Source organism: Bactrocera dorsalis, chromosome 3 (assembly GCF_023373825.1).
Source record: "Bactrocera dorsalis isolate Fly_Bdor chromosome 3, ASM2337382v1, whole genome shotgun sequence".
Taxonomy (NCBI): Eukaryota; Metazoa; Arthropoda; class Insecta; order Diptera; family Tephritidae; genus Bactrocera; species Bactrocera dorsalis.
In genome coordinates, this window is record NC_064305.1 from 12,909,077 (window position 1) to 12,934,594 (window position 25,518).

Here is a 25,518-nt window from a genome sequence, read left to right on the forward strand (position 1 = left end):
CTCGTTCGCAGTTCAAAGAGATAGAGTACCATCCCCCAAAATCCCATTAATCTCGCGGCACATTTCTCTAGCGGATTTGCCTTTTACGAAGGAAAACCTTAAAATAGCGCGAATTTCGGCGTTAGTGAACTCCATGTTTACACGTCTATAACTGTTGAACTCAATATTCAAACTAATCATGCATAGCGTTATTTTGTAGGTTAAGTCAAGACCTTTCAAAGATGTTCGAGCTCTGTAGCGCTTTATACGAGTACATAGCCGCGAAATTCAGAAGACAAAAAGGCGGAAGGGAGATATTTGACAAGCCTTGCGAGTGCAAATGTGGTTGTGAAAATGATTATGAATACAAATATCTGAGTCTGAGAACAAATATTCATATGCATAAAAATATGGGTACGGATATGAGTAAAAATGAATTTTGATGTCAGGAAGAAAATTAAGAGGTAAAGATGGAGTCTTCTGTCCTGAGGTCTTCATCATCTGTAGTTTCTGGCTTCCAGACACAGTAGCGTCTTTCAAGTTGTAGTGACTGCCATGAAGGTAGCTGTAGATATGCTACTTGGCTCCTTCAGAGAGGTGTGCATTCATTCCGATAGCCAAGCGGCTATACTGGCTGTGATTTCGCTATCTGTGCGCTAGAACTAGTCAAAGAGTACATGACTTGATTAGCAATAGTCTCAAGCTTTTCCTATATTAGACTTCTTCTGGTGCCCGGACACAGCGGAATCGCCGAAAACTGCAAAGCCATGAGTTTTCTAGTGAGGGCACACTTACTTCAATTTTATGCGATTGGAAGTGAGTTGGTTTTCCGTTGTCCTTTTGGCGTTGTAGCGCTGGTTTCACGACCTGCAGTAAGCTTGGCAAGAACTGGTCAACAACCAGTGCTAGTGTGACTGCGGGTTACTTTTGGTCCAAAGCGAATCGAACTATTTGCACTTAGCAAAGTCAACCTCGCCAAAATTGTAGGTGTTCTGAGTGGACTTTGTCCAATAGGTTCGAACTTTCTTTACAAAAGCTGGACGGTGAGTGAAGAGTGGAATCATCTTGTCTTTTTCTACTCTATATCCCGGCTTTTGCTGACAGAGATTGAAATATTTCGGTAGATACATTTCTGGAAAACCTAGCAAATGGGCTGCGATTAATATTGACCGTCTTAATAAATTTGTAGTGAGCTCAAAAAGCTTCGTCTATCTATGAGTTGATTCAGGAGCTTTTGGGTAGATACTAGTAGATAGATGGATAGTAAAAGTTGAGGTGTTTCGCTGCGACCTACGGTCTATTGTGCCCTTTTCAATATCACATATGGTCACCAAAGCCCAGCTTCCTGAACAATTCCAGGAGCTTGCTTGGCGCGGCTGAGTTGGTGTTATTCCTGTTCACGTAGATAGAGCCTAGGGCTTTGAGCCTGCTTCTGCAAATTGCTGGGCATACAGAATCAGGTGGTTTGGGTTCCTGTTCCATATTGCAGAACCGGCAGTTTGCGCAAGAGACTATGCCCTTGATGGACAAGTGCTTCATGAGTCTGCAGTGCCATGCACAGAGCGCGATAAGGTCAAGAGAGGTTGATCATTTCCCTAAATCTTGCAAAGTTGTATCCTCCTACCTCCATACACCTGCCATACAAAGTGATCGGTTAAAATCCAGAGCTTATCTCCAAAGAAACTGCTCGTCCGATCTGAAAAATTTCTTCGGAGAAAAGTTCTGTATTCTAAGCTAACCTCGAAAGACTGCAGTTATTTCGAAGAAGTATTTTTCTTAATTTATATATGAAGCAAATACCAACTGCCACACCCTTTATGCCTACTCTCCACCGCAACTGCATAATTATGACATTTTTACACTGGGCGGACACGCAGAAATTTAAAATATATGTTCCATTATAATTGCCTATTTACATTTGCCACAAAACATAGCGCAAGCCATGCATGCAACACACATGCACGCATATGCCACATGCGGTAACTTGACACTTACAGTGTGTGTATTTCGCATCGCTGCGTATAAACAGCTCAAACTCCGATTGGGAGGCGAAAGTTCAACATACACTTCACACAGATACACACACAGCTATACGCACATATACTTATACAATCACACATATACTTATATAAACACACATACTTATACAATCACATCCGCATGCATATTATGCCGCTTATGCCACTTAACATACTTCATTTATGCAACCATGCACTCACTTAACCGGTTGAGCTGCGCGGCACAAACGCACATATGTGTGCAACGGCTTGTGGCAAGTTGCAATTTCTTATTGTAATTTTATTACCTTGACGCGCGCGCACCGCGTTTCTGGCATTCTTAAAGCGCGCTGCAATTTGTGGCAGCAAGTTGGCCGCAACAAGTGCAAAAATACGCATGCAAGCAAACCAGTGCCTGCGTGTGTGTATTGCTTTTTGTGTATGCTTGGCATGCGGCAAAAATGTGGCATGCCACAAATTATTACCTGCCACTACTTAAGGCCATAACTCACTCCTGCTCTGGCTGATGGAGTTATTTTCAGCGATTTTTCGCGCAAAAGCGCTTAACTCGCCATATGCACACACACACACAATCCACATATGCACTTACGTATTGTTCTAGCGTCGAACTTTTACCTGCTTGGCGCTGTTCTTTCCGTATCGTTTACTCTCCTCGCGTTTTATGGCGTGTTAATATTTCGCAACTCGTAAAAACTTTAAGTCAAAACTCCTGCTGCCAGCGCCGCCTTCTTACTGTGCTCCTGCTTCCTCTACTTCACTCTCTCACACACTCAGCTCTTTGCGCGCTATTCAACTCATAATTAACTCTAATTGAATTATATACCTGTATAATTGCAACTGTTTACAGTCAATTGTTGAAAGCTTAATGGCAGGTAATTGTTGCTTCACATCCAGCAATTAAAGTTTTGTGGACAGCCCCTGCTAACTCGCTTAGGGCCGCTAGGCACGTAACTGCGGCCAAAATGGCAGCTTCAATGATTATAGAGGAAAATTAAATCAAATATTGAAAGAAGAAGAAGTCTTAACTTCGGTTGTAGCGAAGCTGCAATGTCCTCCTCAACAAAAAATTAAATATTTATTCAAAGTTTGTTCTGTCAGTCTGTATGGCAGCTAAATGCTGTAGTGATCTGATCTAAACATTTTTTTTGGAGATTGCACTATTGACTTAGATAATGGCTTGTGCCAAATTTCGTGATTCCGATCTTTTACAAGAAGTTTGAAAGGCAGCTATATGCTTTAATGGTCCAAAATTCGCAATTCCGACAAAGAGAAGCTTCTTGTTGAGGAAAGCTCATTGGCAACATTTTATATCGATACCACTCCAACGGTGACTCTTTAACTGGTACTAAACCTGACACCTAAAGACGTCTTCGCTGAAAACTGCGCAGCAAAATTGGTGGGACGACTATTGGCTGTAGAAGAATTTACATATAGAACATTCGGGCATAACTCGGTGGGTAATGGCGGTTGGGAAAGCATCGACCCTACTTTTCAACCGTAAAAGAAGGTTTAAAGTAAGCATAGAAGAATATGGCTGGCGTAAAGGTAAGTTAGCTACACGCAACTCTCTAAATATCTATACAGATAGGCTCGAAAATGGACGTTGGAGTTGGTGTGGTATACTGTCCAGAGTTAAACATAAGTTAACCGTTTAAGTTGCCGGATCGCTGCAGTGTATTTCAAGCTTCTTTGCTATTGCAAAAACCGCGGAGCTGGCCTCTAATACATCTGGAGGCTATTTCAGAGTCAACATCTACGCAGACAGCCAAGCAGCAATGAAAGCAGCAGCCTCGTATCGGCCAAAAGTGTCTTGTGGATCAATGAATCAATGAAACACTGGACGAGTTTGCCAAGAATGGTGTACGGCTAACATTCGAAAACGTGATTAACATTGAGAAATCCATGTATTGTCTATACGACGATCTCGGCAGAAGCCCGACGAGCAACCTGTGTGCAAAAGTCATGTGCGAAACGGTAGATCTGAAGCATACAAAAATCCTATTGGAACTCAATAGAAAACACTGTAGGAACATGATGGGAATACTAATTGGTCAATTTCTGGTGGCACATACATCCCCAGAATTGGAGTGACAGATCGAGAAGACTGCAAGAAATACAGTGGCTCCATCGCATAATCGGACAAGAGTTTTTCTAACATAAATGTCTTCCAAACATTAAAATAAAAAAGCAGAATGTGTTGTTTTTTGCTTTTATTTACACTTCATATTATCGTCTGCTTTAGTGATAAAGAAAGGTAACTTTTTTAAATATAAGCTGTCAATTTAAATAAAAAAACTAAAACAATTCAATTTTTTATGCTCAACGAATAATCGGACAAAACAAGATAGAGCTACTTAATATATAAAACAAAAGGAGTCAATACTTGGTTGCATAACCCTTGTTATCCAGAACAGCCTGTAAGCGCTGTGGAACAGATTTTACCAAGTTTTGACACACCTCCGGCTCTATGGAATTCCAAGCCTGTAATAAGGCCTCCTTTAGCTCACATAACGTGTTAAACTTTTTCTGATACACTCTTCTAGCTAATTCCTCCCACAAATGCTCGATTACATTAAGGTCAGGGCTCTGCGGTGGTGTTTGTATTAGTTTAGGGCAGTTGTGTATCAACCAAAGCTTTGCAACGCCCGATGTGTGCTTGGGGTCGTTGTCTTGATAAAAAGCAAACTGGTTCGCGATACCCAACTTTTCCGCACTTTGCTTAACATTTTGTTTCAAAATATTAAGATAGCCAAATTTGTCCATTTTACCATCAATAAAATGCAAATTGCCTACTCCAGCACTTGACATGCATCCCCAAACCATGACAGAGCCCCCTCCGTGCTTCACAGTGGCTTTTGTATTTTTATGAGCAAATTCGGCATTTGGTTTACGCCACACAAACATTTTACCATCTGATCCATGCAAATTAAATTTGCTTTCATCAGTGAATAAAACCTGAAAACAGGGAAAACTATTAAAATAAATGTATTTTGAGATGAAATAATGTGAAACTACCTGATTCCAAAAGTCTTCTGATTTTAATAAATACTCCTTCGCATATTTGAGCCTTTTATTTTTATTTTGATGGCTAATGAAAGGTTTTTTTCTTGCAATTCTACCATGGTAATCGTATTTGTGTAAGGTATTACGAATAGTATTTAGGCAGACATCTTTACCACAACGATTTTTTAAAGAAATTTTAAGTTATTTTGCCGTTTTGAAAGGATCTTTTGCGATTTCATTTACTATAGAACGCTCTTCTCGAACAGATAATATCTTGCCTTGACCTTCTCTGCTTCTATTAGCCAATCTGAACTCATGATGGAATCTCTTAATCACATCATGGACCGTGGATTTGCTTCTTCCTACCAATTCAGCGATTTCTCGGACGGTTTTACCTTCACCATTCAATTTCACTATTAGTTGCCTTATTTCAAGCGAAGTTTGCTTGCCGTTTGGAGCCATTTTAAAAATAATTTACAAAATTCTAAACTCTTCTGCGACTAAATAACATTTATGACTAAATAAGACCAAAAAATGTGATTGTAAAGTGTGCATTTACAAAATAACGGCACATTTAGCATTGCTATTTTGGTTTGTCCGATTATTCGTTGAGTGCAAAAAATTGAGATATTTATGTTTTGCTACTCAAATTTACAGCTATCGTAAAGGATAACTGTTTTTTTTTATTGATGAGAGAGACAGTATTATGAAGAGTAAATCAAAGCAAAAAAAAATACATTCTGCTTTTTTATCTTTATGTTTGGAGCACATTAACATTAGATAAACTTCTGTCCGATTATGCGATGGAGCCACTGTATCTAGCGTAGAGCTCCATCTCCATCTGATATCGAAAAGGACCAGCGTGGCTTATTAGCCCACCAATTTAACCTAGCATCACTTAACTTTATACCGATATTTCAGAAACTGAGGAATTAGTATATATAGACAGATGATCCATAGCGCCCTGCGTTCAATTTTCGGCCGACATAATCGCCCAGGAGAGCCGGTAATTGAACAAACATGCGGAGTAAAGCAGAGTATGGAAAAGAACCCGAATGAGTTCAACCGCCAACGCAATAATTGAGACTGTGCCGAAGGGAGCTTGGTTTGCAGGCTTAAAAAATCGAACTCGAGTCAGAATTATATCTTTGAAGTGATGATAATCCACAAGCTATTATTTAGACGCCATTATATCCCCAAAAACTCACACTTTGTTGGCCTCTTTGGGCAGGGGGAATAAGGGATCTATTTTTCAAAACTGAGAACGCTATAAAATCATGATGCATGACTTTTTCATACCTGGATTGGAGGATGTTGATGTTGACGTCCTTTGGTTCCAACAAGACGGCGCTACTGAACGTTGTCTGAAAGAAACTACTGATGATTAAGCTTTATCTCGCGTCATGGGTCTACAGCGTGCAGATAATACCGAGACGATCGACGCCTTGGAAGAGAATATTCGGCAAGTTGTTGTCAACATACGACCCAAGGTCGAAAATTTGGCCGTTTTGCAGAAATTTTTTCAAGCCAGCCGTAATGCCCATTTGTTTGTTTACAGTAAGGCCAGATTCTGGGCCATAACAATAATTAATATGCTTTGGATTTCTTCTTTAAAACCAAATGTCTAAAACAAATACCCTTAATATTTTATAAGAGACTTAAAAGTTATTTACAATGGTTAACAAAATTATACTACTAATGAGCTCTCTTTAAGCAATAATAACACACCAACAGGCAATAAGAACAAATTGTAATTGTTGATATTTCTGCACTTCGGACATCAAAATCTAACAGGCCTTGGCTGTATAAAATCCAACTCAATTCCGATAGCTTAGAACCGGCTGTCTTGGGTATTGAACTGTATTTTTAACTGCAGATACTGTTATCTCGGCAGAAAAAATCCGCGCAACATAAAATTTTAGAATAGTTCAAAATTACAGATATTTTCTACATATTTTTCAACTCCTAACTGTATATTCACTCTTTCGCCAAACAACTTCTTCTACACGCTCACAATTCTCTTTGCCTTCGAAGCATTTTCGCACCAAAGTAATTTTCCAACTTTTGACCACTACACATTTTTCTTCATTATTCGATTACTTAATAGTTGGCTGAGTAGAATTTCTTGCTCAATACTGAAACTCACTTACACACTCACTTAAATATACCATACGCTCACAAATAATTTAAAGTGAAAATGGCCAAACGTTGTATCGACTATAAATTGAAAACTAAAGGGCAGCAGCCGGCAGTGAATCGAATTTGCCATAAAAGCCGGAAACAACATTTAACTATAGAAATAATCGAATAGAATTTCGGCTAACTTTTGTGGTGTACATTTCCAAAAGCAGGTCAACATATATGAGAGCAAGTGTAACGTGTCCTTGCTGACAAGAAAATGTGTTATGAAGAAGTTTTCTGGAGCAAATGGGCAAAAAACATAGCACAACATGGCATGGCATAGCATGACATCAACAAGAAAATTAACGGAAAACTAATAGCAGAAAACTGTTGCCCCGAGAAAGACATAAATGAGAGTGGGAGAGAGAGAGAAAGAAAGAGAGGGAGGGAGAAGAGTGTTGCAAGTTTCCTACGGCAGCTGCCAAAAGCAGCCAAGTCAGGCAAGAACTTGCTGGGTTATGCTGCCGATTGATTGTTGTTGTTTGTTGCGAACTTGGTATTTGTAGTTTTTTGTTGTTGCTGTTATAGCTTAGATGTAGCCTTGCTTGTTTTTCTGCAGATACACAGAGCTTTTCGTCTTACTTTCAACAGTTTCTTAACAAACATTTATTCGAGCATTTGTTGCGTAGGTGTTGGCTTGGAAAAAATTACCGGGGGTTTTTGGTCACAACTCCGTTATATATTTCTTCAATTATTTTTGTCCTAAGGGAATGTTATGCTACCTTTTTCGTATTTCAATTCGCTTAGTTTTTAGTTTCGAAATTTAATTGAAATAAATGTGTTGGCTTCTTCGTTTTTTTTAATAGTTTGGGAAGTCCGGCTTCCATTGGCTGTAATTGTGAATAGAAATATAAATAATAGTCCTGCTACTGCATGAGCTATATGTTAGACTAAGCTTCGATAATTTCGATGTTTATAATTCGCATGGAAATGTGCTGGAAGATCAATTGTTGAAGACATCGAAATGGAAATCGTCGAGTTCGGTTCTCATAGAAGCACTACTTCGTTTAGCCAAGAGCTAAAACTACATAAAAAAAAGAGTATAACACCACTTAAGTAAGGTCGGGTACAAAAAGAAATTTCATGTTCATTACAGATCACTGTAGCGTATACCTACCTACCATACAAAGTGAATGATCGGACTCAAGTGCTGGTATGAAAAACTTTGCAATTTGACACGATATCTTCACGAAATTTTACACGGATAATTTTCCAAGGCATCACTATACTCTCCGAAAAAATTGATTAGATTGGACTACTATAGCATACAGCTGCCATACAAACTGACCCATCAAGAATAAGTCCTTGTATGAAAAACTTTTCAATTTGACTAGATATCTTCACAAAATTTTACATAACTTATTTTCCAAAGCATCGCTATATTCTTCGAAAAAATTGTTTACATCGGACAACTATAACATATAGTTGCCATACAAAGTGACCAATCAAGGATAAGTCCTTGTATGAAAAACTTTTTAATTCGAAAAGGTATCTTCACGAAATTTTACAAAGAATATTTTCCAGAGCATCACTATATTCTCCGAAAAACATTTTCAAATCGGTTCACTATAACAGATAGCTGCCATACAAAGTGACCGATTAAAGATAAGTCCTTGTAAGAAAAACTTTTCAATTTGACTAGATATCTTCACAAAATTTTACAAAGATTATTTTCCAAAACATCAATCTCTGAAAAGATTTTTCAAATCGGTTCACTATAACATATAGCTGCCATACACTGGTCGATTAAACTCAAGATAAACATATTTTTACACTTTTTTACCATAAGAAATACACCTGGAAAAGCTACAAAGCTTCAATGCAGACGGAGTCAAAATTTTTTCTTCTTTTCCAATAAAAAAAACCGCTTAAAACAACTAAAAGTATGCAACACATTTTACACATTTACTGTACAAAAGGCTTACACTGACTACACTCACAATCTCCACTAAGCACCAAAAGTGAAATTTCGCAATTTTAAACGCCTAAATTAACTTAAGCTGCACAGTGGCGTTTAAAGAATTTAACTAAGGGCTTTTGTCGAAGAGAATAGTCGCACAAAAATTTGCCACCTCACTCACTTAAGCACTTACGGCGAGCCCACACGCAGATACACACAAACACACACACACACTTAGAGTGTATTAGTAGCAGCAGCGCGCCGTTGTTGGCATATAAATTATACAGTAGCAGCAGCTACTCGTCGCACTTCACTGCAGTGGCCTACCACTATTAGCACTCGAGCGCCTGGCTGCCTGGATGCATGTGCTGCGCCCTACGCTCGGTTCGTACGCCACAGCGCCACTTGGAGATGTAGTGCGAAGCGAGCAACATATGCTAACACGCCCACTTAGAAGCTCGTTAAAAGCGGCACTTGAACTCATTTTCAATTTTTTAACAATTTTAGTGCAATTTTGAAAGTTTTCCGGCTTTTTTCAATTCACCAGCAGTCTTTTATTGTTTTCACTTCTTTTATTTTTATTTTTTTTTTTTTGCGATTTTGCTCGTGAAAAAACTTTCCAACGCCAGCGGGCAATGGCAAATATTGCACTTGTAGCTATGTAGCGGAGATATGTGTGGCTGTGTGCGCCAGCGTTTAAAGTAGTCAGGCCTTGTGGGATATTGAGCGCTTTAGGCTATAAAAGTGCTGGCGCAGGCGAGCAGCCAGAAATGAAATATGCTGAGGGAGTGCAAAAAATTTTGAAAAATTCCAGCAACAAACTGCTGCAAAAAAATTGTATATTGCAGAGCAAACAATAAAAAAACAATTTAGCGCATGTTTACTTGACTTTTTCCAGCACTCAAGTTGTCTGCGAAGCATACTTTCGGACGCGAGACTATACGAGTGCATGTTGAAGAAAATTTAAATTACAAAATAATCATAAAATTCTATGCGCAGCAAGGTGAGTTGAAATTTTGTCGGATTTTACGCAAACTACTTGTTGAAAAATCAAAATTATAAGTTCTTTTTTTTTTTTAGAAGAGAAAAAATGCTTAAAAAAATCTGTTCATTAAAGTTGTTTGGACAGTATTGCTCAATGGAAAAGAAAACATTTTACAGATCTACATCAATTGTTTTTTGATTTAATTTTTTTGAAGTTGCTGTATACACATTTTCGCATTTAATTTTGAATATCAAGCGATACAGCTCAGGCTGCAAAGCCGACGAGCTAGTCCAAGAACAGAATGCGAACGGATAAGAGTTCTCACGTACATTCGCTATCATTTAAAAGTAGCCGTGGCGACTTCTCACTACTTACAGCCCAGTTTCCAGTACCATCTCTCAGACAACCCAATACGGTACGGATATTCTTTGAGAGAATTCCAGTAAACCTGAAAGAGTTATGGCTGACGTCTACGCTTTCCCGGAGTGATTCTTTAGAAGAATATCAGTAAACCTGAAGAGTCATGACAAACATCTGTGCTTACCCGAAACCATATCCAAGAAGATCCTCTGGCCTTCCAAATCTCAATTTTATACATAGCAAGTTTCGCTTTATACAATCCCCATCTACACTAAGTCCGTATTCATAGTCCCATAGAACATAGTTTTACAAGATAATCTGATTTGCGATAACTCGGGTGTCCACACACCATTTGATGCCCTGTTTGTTTCGAGTTTTTCGATGACAAGTACTTTCTCGGTTCAGAACTCAAGATCTCGACGCACTCATCGATAGCGCTGGCAGATAGCATTGAACTTCGATCTGGCGCGACTGGTAAAACTGATCGCAGCTTCTTGCCGTAAAGAACCCAATCCATGTTCCTAAGATTTTTATAGAGTTATCTGACTGGGCCTGCTTTATATTTTTATACTAATATAACAATAATCAGGGAAGGATGGTTCATTAAGAACCCTCCATTCAGATATTAAGGTAGCTATTTCCCTAGATACCAAATTGAGGCCAAGGACTTCTTCCTGCTTGAAATTACAAAAGTGGAGTACTTTCACCTGTACCTAATATAAAGATCTTCACTACAAATAAACTCACCTCTAGCGTTTATATCCGCGCTTCCCCAATCGGGGTACTTAGGGTTTTCGCCCGGACCATAAAAACCGCGGGCTTTATTTCGTCGCACCAGAATATTTTTTGTCCTACTATTATATTCGTCAACATTGCTGATGATGGCTCCTGACCGAACGATCTAGAGTTCTTTGGTTTTGCCTTCGAGCCATAGGTAAAATAAAAGCATTTAGTTCGTTTCAGACCAGGGAATAAGTTCTGATTCATATTCCAGTACTGTTAGCCGCGGGAGGCTTATGGGTCATCATCCTTAGTTCTGAGATGCTGCTACACCATAGTCACGGCTCTTAGACTAAGACGACATTCGCTTCGTCTCTTCCGAGCAAAGATGTGGCATTCGTGCATCATACAGACCTAGATGAGCTAGAATTCTCCGACATGACCCTCGAGCCATAGATAAAGGGAAAGCATTTAGTTCCCTTCGGACCAGCAAACAAGCCACTATCACCACTATTCTACATGTGGAATTATTTTTATTCTAAAGCACATTCTTTCTTCGCTAGTGCGTGTGCCTCTTGTGTTCTACTACTGGATAGCTGGGCCTCGCGGCTGCTCGATCAGCGATGGGCCAGCATTGGTACCTGCGCGGTAACAAAAGCCTTTTGGTCCAAGATCTAGTGATCTCTTTGCCCTCAGTAAGGCTAGCCTCTCATTAATGATGGGGCTCTTGACGGGCCATTGCCCTATTGGCATACATGCTGTAAGACTGGGAATCTTACCGGACGCCGCATGCAGAAGCTGCTTGGAAGAAGATGCAGTAGATACCACCTTCTTGACTTCCTTCTTGACTGCCCTGCCTTTGGGAGATCAAGACTTAGGCACTTGGGGGCACATACCTTCAGACATCCCACCGATCTGGCGGGCATAGAAATTAAGCGCCTCTGCATTTGTATTGGATACTAAACGGTTTGCCGATCTCTTAGACCGAACACGTTAGTTCGATTTTCAATGGCTTCACAAAGAACTACTTCTATTAGTCCATGTGCGATCTCTGATTAGCCATCTAACCTAACCTAACCTAGTGCGTGTTCTGTACCTGCTAGATAATCGCCAGGAGGGCTAAATAACCCTTCGGTCGAAAATCTGCGCCCAGGCTCACTCCGTCTGAAAATAAACGGTTCCATTCACAAGTCGCTCTTGGAGCCTGTGGTCCTCCCTCCATGGCATTGTTCGGAAGGGTCCTCAGAACTACCCTCAAAGCCATAGCTGATGGTACGTTTTGCATCAACAAGAGAACCGATCGACAGTGGACAACTTGGACCCTGATTGAAATCTCTAGCCTAGCTCGTTTTCCAACCTTTAAAGCCACAGCAATTGCTACTTTATAGCGGAAGCCGGCCCGTTCATCGGTGCACCTGACCAGCTTGTAAATATTTTGGATCGGTACTCTCGCACCTTGGAATCGGACCGTGGTTCCCGTGACCACCTTTATAAATGCTTGTCCGACATCAATTTTCCAGTTCCTGTTGCTTGCGGGTCCAAAACCCTCAATGAATCTAGCTGGAGTTCCTAATGCACCTAAGCCGTACTTTGGCTCACGATCCCTAGCCGCGGAAAAAAAGGATTTTTTTGCGGATATTTCGCGTAGTGAATCCTTGGACACTATTCGAGTTCAACACAAATTACGATCTTCTTTAACCGCATCCGTTTTGGTTTTTTTGTTTTCAAATTACATGATTATTGGGTACCCTGTAAGAACCGCTATCCAACTAACTGTAATACTTGTAGTCTCAAGTTTATCTGTAGGCTAAGATTGACGTACGTCCTAATGGGACAATGCGAAACATATTACACTGACTCAAATTGGAACCCCTATGTTGTAACACCACCAGTAAGTGATACAGGAGAATAGCACAATTTATACTTTCGCAAGGTACCCATTTAGGGTACATTATGGGAAAGGTCTTTTTGGATTACTCAAGTATATTCAAACATAGTACAATATATTCGACAGCACGCAGTGAAGAATATATAGCAGCCATAGTTGAAAGTGTTTACAAATACGGTGGAGAGTCGAATCACGACGTTCGCAGCAACTCGGACTGAGGTATGGAATGACTTGGCGCATTTGCTTGTACAAGAAATGAAACAGTTCGACCTTCCCAAGCGATGACTTCATCACCTATTGAAAAGTTGAAAGAATATCAAATTTTTTCGAACCAAATTTTGTTCAGCGATGAGGTCCATTTCTGCCTCAATGGGTAAAGAAGTTAAATTAGAAAATTAGGTAACCTCAACCTATATCAAAACTTATTTCGATTTTATGTATATATGTAACTCTAAACTAAACGCCACATTCGGCAAAAATAACGCAAGGTAGATCATATTTGTCTGTAGCATATAGTTATTCAATATGTTGAGAAAGTAGAAAAATGTGAACTGAACTGAATTACTATTATCTTCGTACTCACACACTTCTCTGCAACGCCTCCGAAAAAAGTATTTGCATTTTAGTTTACCTAACAGCAGCCACAATATGAACAAATCCAAATAAACGAGAGTAACAAAATTTGCTTAACCACATGACAAACACTCTACAACAACTCAACTACTTCAGAACAACTTAACCACCTTACAACAACTTAACCACACTTGCAACCCTTACTAACTCACACCTACAAACACAAAGGTATTTTAAGGTATTTGTCACACTAATTAACACCTTCCTTCAATCTGTAGTAAAATGTGTGAAAACTTTTAATGCGTGCAAATATTCAACACTTAAAATTGACACGGACTTAGGTAAAGACAAGCAATTGACAAGAACTTACAGCGGCGATTAGGGGGCTTGTGGGGCAGAGGTGTAATTAAATGACTATGACAGCAGGCGTTGCAATAACCGGAAGTAAGCAGCTTAAGTAAGCACGGTAAACTGTATACAAGCTGCTAGTAAAACAACAAAACGCTGCCAGACAACAATGGAGAGTGTAGTGACGTTGCGTATACGCCGTGGCAAACGCACCTGTGCTGCGTGCGGAACTTGTGTGCGTTTTGTTGGTTAACTAAGTGTCACACTGCGGTTTCTGACGCTACGAAGCGGCAAATTATGCACGCAAATGTATTTGTTAAACAAACTGAGGCGATAATTTTGAAAAAGCGTTTGGGTTACAAGAGAATTTCGTGGTTTTGCACAAGGATGGGGGAAGGAGAAACAAAAAAGAAGGAAGGAAGGAAGTAAGGCAGTTAAGCTGAGCAAATGCATAACAAATTACAATAATTTTTCTAATCCAAAGAAATTAGAATACCGAAATATAGTTGTGTAACATATTTATTTGGCTTAAGTAATGTCTGCGCTTGTGTTAACCACATTACTAACAAGCTTTTGTGGTTAGCCACGCATTTCTCTAGTTTGCGTTAATTTAACTTATTTGATTTTTGTAGTTAGTCTGCTTGCGGTTATATAAGCAGGGTTACTTGCTGTGGGAATAATAGAGTTTAATTAACATTTAGTGCTAATTGTATGTCCTTGTGGCATGGGGTATTAATGAGAATGCCTTTTTAGGTTAGGTTGGGTTAGTCTGGCAGACTAAAGTGCCACGGATAAACCAATTTTGGTCCTTTCCAATACCATATGTTGCCCTGTAGGACTCTGTGGCCTCACTAGTGAAACCTCTGCCAGTGTATCATACCGCGAAATCCCTTTATGCTTTTAGCGTAGCTTTACCAATGCGGAAGTGTTTAAAAAATGCTATATTGTTTCCCTCGTGCCTTTCTTTTGGCATATACTGCAGTATTCTTCATCCGTCAGTCCCATGCTACAAGGGTGTGCCGCCAACAGACTGGTGTATATTCCAGTCATGTTCTTACAGTCCATTCTATAGAGTGCCGGTACCAACTTTGTATAATACCGATCTACCATTTTAAACAAGACTTGTGCAGTTTGACAATCAAGTGCATCGTTCCATCTTTTTTTGTTTATTCTTGGCATACTCCAGTCGCGATCTTTACATAGACAATACATGAATTTTGCAAGGTTTTCTGGTGACAGCCGAACACTTGGCAATCCGTTCACTATCACATTATCTTCCATGCCTTTGTGACCTGGCAAGCAGTAGAAGTGAAGACATTTACCGCAGTGGTTTGACGACTTTCTCTACTGTTGCCCTGCTTTCCGAGACACTTTTCGGCGATATGTGTAACATGGTTAAGGCTTTGATGTCCACTTAACTCCCCAATTAAATTTTAGTTCTAGAGTTCACTGTTGATGTACTAGAGCGGACCATTAGCAAAAGCCTTTGCATGAAATATAATGCAGTGGTGTATCAGTTTCTTAAAGCTCAAGATGTGCACATTGATTCTGAGTGCTCCTGTTACACACAGTGCCTCGAATCTCTGAACCCTTAAGATTGCCTTCCGGTAGGCATATTTCTGTAAGCCTGTACACCACTTTACTACACTGCCGTAAAGCAGAATTGTTCTTAATATCATTGTGTAGCACCAGTAAATAAGAGAGGAAGAAAGAAAAAAGGCGCCAGATTCTGTCGAGCCTCTCCATACACTCATATGAGGCTATGTTGAGCTTTTTTTTACTCTTTCATTCCCTTTGCACTTCCACATGAGGTTTCTGTTCAAGTCTTTCACAATTGGTGCGGTCCTTCTTCGTGAGTTGTGTACCAATTATCGAAGAAAGCATCCATGAAGGGATTTTGAGCTTCCTACAGAAAACAAACAGATCCGCTTTTGCTGGAGCTGCTTCCGATGCCCAATTTTGAACTGTATTGAGAGTATTAGTTATAATATTGCTACTGGTGTATAGGCATCTTAACGTTATTAAGATGGCAATGTCATCTGACGGGCTTGGCTTAACATTTTATACATCACTAATCTTCATAGGAGACAGCACTGCAAGCTGTGGCGTGCCACTATAGACTTCCTTAGTTATTTTAGCGTCATTCCATTCTGTTCTGATCCTTCTAGAGATCAAGAGGCTTTTGACATGACGAAGTATAGCAAGACCAACACCTATTGACTCGATACTATTCAAAATGAGTTCCGTAGAAGCGTTATTGAAGGCTCTAGAGATAACCAGGAACACTCAACTTTCTTATATTCTAAGGCTTTTCAAGGTTTAATATTAATGTGTAGAATACAGTCTCGTTGGATCTGTCTTTAGTGTACGGGAATTGCACTTGGTACAGGCGCTATGGCCCTGATATACACATCCAAGATTTTTTTTAAGTCTTTAAGCAAGAAAAAAGTTAAGTTTAGGCTATAAACCCAAACTCATTCGGGTAGGTTGGGTTGGTTCTAGTTGACTTCATTGTGAGAATGGCTAGGTCTTCTAATGAGTCCTCACAGTTGTTGATCTACTACGTTCATATTTCAAAACTTACTGCCAAATCCAGAATTGATGAGCTGTACGAGATATAAGACGACATTGACACAGTTCAGCGCATTAAGAGATAGCGGCTCCACGGTCATGTCGTCCGAGTATAAGAAAACACTCCAGCTCCGAGAATTTCAACGCATTTCCCATCGGGGGAAGTAGAGTAAAAGGAAGGACCAAGTGGAGAAGGACCTAGGTTCGCTTGGAATCTCCAATTGGCATCACCTTGAGAAAAGATGAAACGATTGACGCACTGTTGTAATATTGTATAGTGCAATAAAGGAGAAGAAGAAAAAAGATATCGTTTGCGTCGAAGTTAATATTTTTTCTTCTTTCTTGCTTTCTTTGTGTTTTCTTTAATCCTTTCGGTAATTAGTTTCATACATGTTTACAAAATCACATTTGCTATCCATTACGGAATCCAACTTTCAACTTTTTCTACAACACATATGGTGCACAGTTCAATTCTCGTGGCAAGAGCAATTTCATTGACGCCCCGCTTTGCTCGCCACAGTGTAATTTTAAGCTCAAATGTCAGCCAATCGAATTTCAACACGCCACATGGACACTGCAGCAAGGGTGTTGTGCCACAAAAAGCTGCAAGTGAACTAATTGACTGTTAAAATAAAGTCGCAAATCGTTGAAAATAAAGAAAAGCAATTCACTGTGTGTGGCAATGTGAATGAAAAAATACGAAAAAGGATATGCATAGAAATGGTGGCTTGTGGTGTGTATGTGTAAAGGGAGGCAAAGCATTCATTATACTCGTATGAGACTGTGTGTACATGCAAAAGCATTACTATGCATGTATGTGTGATATATATTGCATGAGTGGTCGAATATGTGAAAGTGTCGAATGTGTGAAAGTATTTTAGCCACCACACTCAGCAGTTGAACATATAAATAGCCCGATATATTTATTCCGAATATATACAAATGCTTGGATTTGCCCACACCAGCGCACCTTTCAGCACACAACAGCTAAACCAAGTCATTTAGATAGCAATTTCCAAACACACACACTTACACACTTACAAGCTCAACAGCAAGCAAATGCCAGCAATAAAATCCCCAGCGTCCTTTCAATGCAAAAGCAAACTGATTGGTTAACTGACAACTGTAAAAGTCCATTTGTATATAAATTTGTTGCCGTCGAGTTGTCAGCTTATGCTGCATGTGTGCTTGTATGCATGTGTGAGGTGTTGCATGTGGCCACTGAGGTTTTGTTCGAAGGATTAGTGCGACTTTATCACGCGCTGCTCTTCCACTCGTTTAATATGCTTTGATAGTAAATTTAGTGTAGGATTTGGTGAATGAGATTAGTTGGCGGAGCACAGCATGGAGCCGCGCAGAAAATGTGAGATAGCTAAATGAAAGGGTATATATGTATGTATATATCCATTTAGTAAGTGTGTAGTCCATGTGCGTGCAAGGAAAATTTCGGGAAACAGCAAGGATGCAATGCAATTTGTTTTAATTAAATGATATATTGAATTCATTTCAACTCCGGAAAATGCTTTGAAGTTAAGGCATAGTATTATTTAAAATTTAGTTATTTGGATATATGAAATGGAGCGAATGGAGGGGTATAATAGCGTTTTTAATGGGAGCGTTGTTAACTTTTACTGAAATGTTGGAATTCGTCAAATAAAAAAGTTTTCATTACAAAGACTTGATTTTGATTAGTCAGTTTGTATGACAGCTATATGATCTTGTGGTCCGATCTGCACAATTTCTTCGGAGACTACACTATTGCTTTAAATAATGACCTATATTAAATTTCATGAAGGTACCTACACAAATAAAAAAGTTTTCCATACAAAGACTTGATTTTGATCGGTCAGTTTGTATGGCAGCTATATGCTAAACTTCTCCGATCTGAAAAATTTCTTCGGAAACTATAGTGAAGCTTTTGGTAATAATCTCTGTGAAATTTGCTGAAGATACCACGTCAACTTGAAAAGTTTTTCATCATTTTCTAGAGACTTGAGTTGGAGCGTTCAGTTTGTATGCGAGCTATGTGCAAGAGACTACGTTGGCTTAGTAGAAAGGAACTCGTAAAAATATATGATTAGTTAATTTTTAATACAATCCATATGTGTACTCTTAATAGATTTTATATTCCTCTGAATAATATTTGTATATTTCCTATCTATTTTCAGTTGGACTGCAAAAACTGTAAATACGACGCTTTAATTTCGGAAACAAATCTGAGTAGTGGTTACGACTACAGCAATAGCGGTAATATGGGCGATTCGGGAGATGGTGAGTATACACATGTATAAATATAAATAATTTACAATTTCCTACATCTCACGCCCCTTACTATCTCTTAAAAGGCAAAAATTTAATTACTTATGTATTTAAAAAATAATAAAAAATACAATAATACACAAGATGAACTGAATTTAATTATAGAAAAGCTTTCGGAGCATTTTGAAACATTAGCTGAAAACACTTTTTTTTTAATTTACCTCGACTATTTTTCTTTTTATTTTTAGTAAGAAATTTAAGCGAACACCAGAAAGTCTGATCAGTAGGTGTCAGAAGAAAATTTGTTCCAAAGTTTGCTTCAAACGAATTTGTATCAATATTGCGCCATCTATGAGGTCAACCAATTAGGTGGCATTCAAATATTTAAAACTTTTGCTTTTCTTTACTAAATTCTCAATAAATGGAAGAAAGTAAATGTGAGATAATGAAAGCAAGTTTGGTCGGTATTACAAAGGAGTTTATTTTAAACAAATTACAGTCAATATCGCGCCATCTATCATGTCAACCATGCGACTTGGATAAAGCTTTTCAATTCTCTTGCTTTTCTAAGTTTAACTCTCAATACAAAAAAGATAATACTTTGGAGTTTAGAGTTAAAATTATGCTCGAAGTGAGTTCATGGTACGCTCCTAATATAAGAAGTTTCGAACTCAAAAATTGTTTATGGCTCGCTTACACACTTCGGAGGCGTAAGAAAGTTAAAAGTAAACGGAGAACATTATTAAAAGGCGTGTTAAAAAGAAACTTTTAGATTTCAAGAAGGCTTCAGGTAACTCTGTAGTGGACGTTTACCTACCATTATAACCAAATGTTTACAAAGAGCTTTATCTATAAGTTAAGCTACATTTTCCTTGACATTATTTGTGATAATTCGGACTACGAATATATTTTTAGTGATAATTCAGCTCTGGCGCCACCTAGCAGAACAATATTTACAAATGTAGTTCTCTTAAACTTGTCAACATGGTTCATAGGTACGAAATTAGTAAATTCTGTCTCTTAATAAGGGCTACCCAGCAGGTAAAGGTTAGAATTTGTATAGTATGCCTGTCGAACTGATATTATAGACTTTGAATGAGATTCCTTCCAACAAAAAGACAGTTCAAGCGACAAGTTCATGAGTCATCGAGTTTGATGGGTACTCAACTGGTAGTAGAAAAAGTTACAAGGTCTAAACGGAGACTTAAATCTGGTACCACTGGGAGCAGTTAGCCCTTGGAATTCGCTCCAATCTACTTAATGGCTTTGGCTCTTTGGGGAGATTCGTGGAGGCTGTAGGGTGGTTTAAACTTTAAGGCAGGTAAAATTGCAAATTCAGTTCAGTGTGAAGCAGCACTGCGGCTGGACCCACAGCACAGCAGAGTTTCAGGTCGGCCTCGAACCCGACCAAGGTGAGAAAGGTGTCCCTTCCATCTGACCAATTCAAACCAAATAACAGATCTAAAAGGCTTGTATTATTTGGGGCGCTGATCAACGCATTGATCCGTGAGGTAAAGCTGTTGGCGGCAGGTACTCACGTAAAAACGCAACGGATGTTGTTAATAGAGTCCTATGAAGTTAATAGTAATCGAGCGCCAATTATTGAGCAATTTAATATTGGGTTAGTTTAGGTTATACCCTACGACTGTCACGCCAAAAATAGACCTACTGGCTCTTAGTAATGCTTGATCCAGGTTCTGTTTAACTTAAGGTAAAGTATTCGACACACAGAATGTCAATGTTTTCTGCGAAGTTTAAAAGCCTCTTGATGTCTAAACTTGATAATCCATCTCGTCCTTTAAACTGCGAAGATTCTTGATATTTAAGGTACGTTTTGGAAAATGCTGGACAGAGGCACAGGAGATATGCCATTGTCTCTCTCTCTTTCCTACTTCTCTGCATGTGTCATCGGCACTTATGCCGACTCTGCTCGAATGTAATGGTAATAGGCTGTGACCAGTCAAAAAACCAACCAACGTTCGGCAGTCCTTTTGAGACTCTGTAAGAAGTATATCGCTTTCCAAATTGCAAAGACTTCCACCAGGAAGATGGTGCAGTATTCCGGAAGCTTGAAGTGTCTCCTGAGCTCCAGGTCGAAGCAATAGATTCCGACTCCCAATCCATTAGCTATTTTTGATCCATGTAAACTTCTCTCCCAAATAAAGCATAAGAGTATGTGGTCCGATTTCTCCAGAATATATACTTCCAAGCGCCTTAACTTCAATATGCCTTTAAACTGTTAGGAAATTGATTCTTTCTGCATTTTCCAAACACATTTCGTTTAAAAATTATGCACTTAATTTCAAACAATCTCATTAGTGACTTGCATTTGCTTCTTCGCATTATCCTTTCAGACTCCTGTCGCCTGCTGCACAATTCACCGGCGAAATTGAATCAAAATCAAATGTTGGCGGGAGCGAAAATCAATGCGCACTACTATCAACAACAGCATCAGCAGCAACCGCAGCTACAACAACCACATCAGCAACAGCAACAACGTCCCGATGTTATGCTAATGGCAACAACAGCAGCGGCAGCACCGAAATCAATGCAACAACAATATCAGCAACTTTATAGCCGCTCGGCCACACCATCACCGCAACATTTGCAACAGCAGCCGCAACAACAACAACAACATGCCATGCAAACATTCCACATCGTATCGGCCGGTTCGTCGCCCACGCAACAAGGTCAACAACAGCAACAACAACTACAAGCACTGCCAACATTGCGTCAGTACGCGACACTGCAAACGCACCAACATAAACCGCAACAGCAACAACAACAACCACAACAGTATGTTGCTGTGCCCAGCGGTGCGCTGGTGCGTTTTCAAACAACAACAACAACGCCGGCCGCAACAGGCATCGCCTCAGCGCTGAGTGGCAGTGGCAATAATTGCACCACCGACGGCAATGGCAACGTCGGCATCGGTGTGGGCGCCACACTCATCGCCACCGGCATGTCGGGCAATTGTTATCAATCGGCGAATGTGTCAGTGCCCGGCGGGGGCACAGCGACCGCCACAATTTACTTTCCAATTGCCACAGCAGCGCATCCACAGCAGCAACAACAACAACACCAGCAAACATCGAGCTTTACGTCCGTTGCCTATGCGGCGGCAACAACAGCAAGCAATGACGCTACAATAGCAACAAAAATGAGTGGCACCAGCTTGGGTTCGGGCAGCAGCAATGCAGCCGCAACGCAATTGCTTTGCAATCAGCCGATTGTGAAATATCACACCATACAGCTAACGCATGCTACGCGGAAACCACAACAACAACAAACGCAACAGCAGCCGGCTTTGATGGGTAGCGCGGCTGATGTGATGCCACTGCCGCCACCGCCGGCATACCAAACGGCAACGGTGCACGGTGAGTAAGCGCATGCAAGTCATTAAAAGCGATTTGCTTGAAACTTAAATTGAAACTTTTCATTTCTCTTTGTTGAATTTAAAAAAGGCTTTGAGATAATAAAATAAGAAAATCAAACCACGGTGTATAAAACTTAGTAATACCTTATTAATTTTATTATCATTGTAAAGAAAAAAAAAAAAATTACAAATTATTAGGTGGCAACGCTTTTTTAAAAAAAAATTCAAACTAAGCCATTATAAACGCATTAATTTTTGTAAACAGTTTTAATAATAAGTTCATCTTAAATTTTTTATTTATAAAAATTAGTGAACATATGGCAACCTCTTACAATAATATTTTCAATGAATTGCTAACTTAATCTTGTTTTAATTGAAGCCCATACTCTACCTATATTATTCTTTCATTTTGTAAAAATTTGTACAAATATGGCAACACTTTTAAAAATATTTTTTTAATAAAGTCAAATGTTTAAAATAAAAAAATATAGTTTTGTAATAAATTTAAAAAAATAAGGTTATCTTTCAAGTATTTTTAAAATTAAAATGCGTAAATATATGGCAACCCCTTCCAATAATATTGAAATGAAATGCTGACTTAATCGTGCTTAATTTGATGCCCTTATCATATACTCTACTTATATGTATGTATATCGTTAAAATTTTTGTCAAATATGGCAACGCTTTTAAAAGCTTTTTTTTTTTAAATTAAGTCATTGTAAACGTATGTACATAATTTTGCAATCGGTTTTTAAAAATAAAGTTATCTTTTAAGTACTTTTAAAATTAAATTATTAAACAAGTGGCAACCTCTTCCAATAATATTTGCAATAAAATGCTTCCTTAACCCTGCTTAAATTTATGCCCATATCAAATACTCTGCTTATATTATCATTTCAGTTTTTTAAGAATTTCACAAATATGGCAACACTTTTAAACACAGTTTTTTTATTAACTCATTTAAATGTGTTTCGTTTTGCATCACTTTTTAAAAGTAAGGTTATCTTTTGAATGTTTTTAGAACTAAATTAGCAAACATATGGCAACCTCTTTCAATAATATTTGCAATGAAATGCTTCCTTAACCCTGCTAAATTTGATACCCATATCGAATATTCCACTTATATTATCATTTCAGTTCGTTAAAATTTTTACAAATGTGGCAACATCTTTCAAAATATATATATTTTTTAATTAAGTTATTGTAAACGTACATGTGTACATAATTAATTAATATTTTTTTATTTGTAAGATTATTTTTTAAATAATTTTTAAATTAAATTTAATGAACATATGGCAACCTCTTTCAATAATATTTGCAATGAAATGCTTCCTTAACCCTGCTTAATTTGATGCACATATCGAATAGTCTACTTACATATATTATTATTTCAGTTCGTTAAAGTTTTACAAATATGGCAACACTTTAAAAAAATTTTTTTTTAATAAGTCAAATGTTTGAGATAATAAAATTTGATTTTGCAATCAGTTTTTAAAAATAAAGTCATCTTTGAAAAATTTTTTAAATTAAATTCAGTTAACATATGGCAACCCCCTTTGCAAAAATTTGTTTTCTTAAATGTCTTTAGTTTGATAACCATATTATAATACTCTAGTTATATTATTATTTTAATTTTTTTAAATTTCTACAAAGGTGGCAACACTTTGAAAGAATTTTTTAAGTGTTTAATAGTAAGTTTATCTTTTAACCATTTTCTTTAATAAAATTAGTTAACATGTGGGCAATCATTTAATTTTAATTTATTATCTTCATTTCTATAAAGGTGGCAACACTTTTCCAAAATTTTCAACATTTGGTTATATAATATTTAGTACGATACCGAGATTATAATTATTTGTTTATTATTTTATACCCTTGCAAGCTGTTGCTACAGAGTATAATAGTTTTGCTCACATAACGGTTGTTTGTATCACATACAACTAATCGAGTTGGATATAGAGTTATAGACTATATAAATGATCAGGGTGACGAGACGAGTTCAAATACGTGCGAATGTCTGTCCGTCCGCCCGACCTGCCGTGTAAGGTGTTATTTGAGTAAAATTAAGAATACTTTACTTTAACGAATGAGAGCCACTGAGAAACATTATAAGGTCCAAGGTCGCGTAACATCCACTTAGTCGTACACCGTAATATTCCAATGTAACTTTTTCAGCCAATATTATTTTTCGATGTGCACGAGATTAATCTAACTACTACCTCCGTTAGAATATAATTTCCTCTCTCTCCCACCAAAGCGCCTTTTCTCCCACTCAAACGAATATTTTCAAAATGATTTCCTTATTGATTTTACTCTCTACACAGAGACTTTCTGCTCATGAACTCTTTACTATTCTACTCAGCTTTTGCCCACAAGTTCGTAGTGTGTTTGATAAACTTTCTTAAATTCCCAACAACTTCGAAGCAACTACTATCTTCGCCACTTGACGCAACCATTAAATCTGGAAATCCACTTTCGTTGCTGGCGGAAACTTTCACTCATTTTAAATCAACTACAAACTTTGACGTGCCAAACGCAGCCAACCACGACAACCTAACTAACGGAACAAGCAAATAAAACAACAATACACAAGAGAGCAACAACAATATAAAAAGAGTATGCTAAGATATTTCGTATGCTAACGGTAACTAGGCAAGAGCAACAAGCAAATGAGGCAATTAGTTTGCTCCCGAACGGCAAGCACTCGCTCGGTCTCATAAAGTTAAATCTTTCACTTGAATAACTCATTTACTTGTAAGTATGTGTGTGTATGTTTGTGTGTATTTGTGAGTAGCACTGCCGCTTGGCTACCACATTGCTGCACTTTAATTGCATTTTGCTTTCAACTTAAAGTTGCACTACCTAAAACCGTAGATACAACAACAATATCCACAACAACAAAGCAAAGTTTATGCATTGCTGCAGCATCATCTAACCATTGGCTGGTGGTATTGGCGGTGTGGCGAGCAGCAAAACTTTTCCAAGTTGACTTTCATTAGTGGTTTGTGGCAATGAGTGCCAGGCGTCTCAAACACAAACACACACACACACCTCAACTGTATGTGTATGCGTGTGTCACTGCAGCGTCAATGCAGCACTGCATTTTGACACTTCTCTCTCCTATATGGCGAGAAAAACTTTGCATGCCACATTTGTGTGGCAATTGAAATTTAAGCTCAGCCTTCCTTTGGTGACAGCTATGCAAACTGCAGAAAAACACATTGTTGTTGTTGTTATGTGTTTGTTGTTTGCTTGAAATCTGCCGGCCAATGCTTGTGTGAAAGTTAGACCACAACACTGATGCAGCTATTTACAGAGTTGCCACTGAGCAACCAAATATTCACACTTGCCGGTTTC

The 25,518-nt window shown here is 38.5% G+C and overlaps 1 protein-coding gene across 2 annotated transcripts in view; it reads left to right on the forward strand.

The window, feature by feature from the left end:
* LOC105233244 (uncharacterized) overlaps positions 1–25,518 on the forward strand; it is a 217,744-nt gene that overhangs the window by 165,208 nt on the left and 27,018 nt on the right. For both annotated transcript variants that reach the window (XM_049451540.1, XM_049451539.1), the window contains exons 5-6: positions 18,695–18,797; positions 21,140–22,162. In XM_049451540.1, the coding sequence (XP_049307497.1) occupies positions 18,695–18,797; positions 21,140–22,162 (1,126 nt within the window). The remainder of the gene's footprint in view (positions 1–18,694; positions 18,798–21,139; positions 22,163–25,518) is intronic.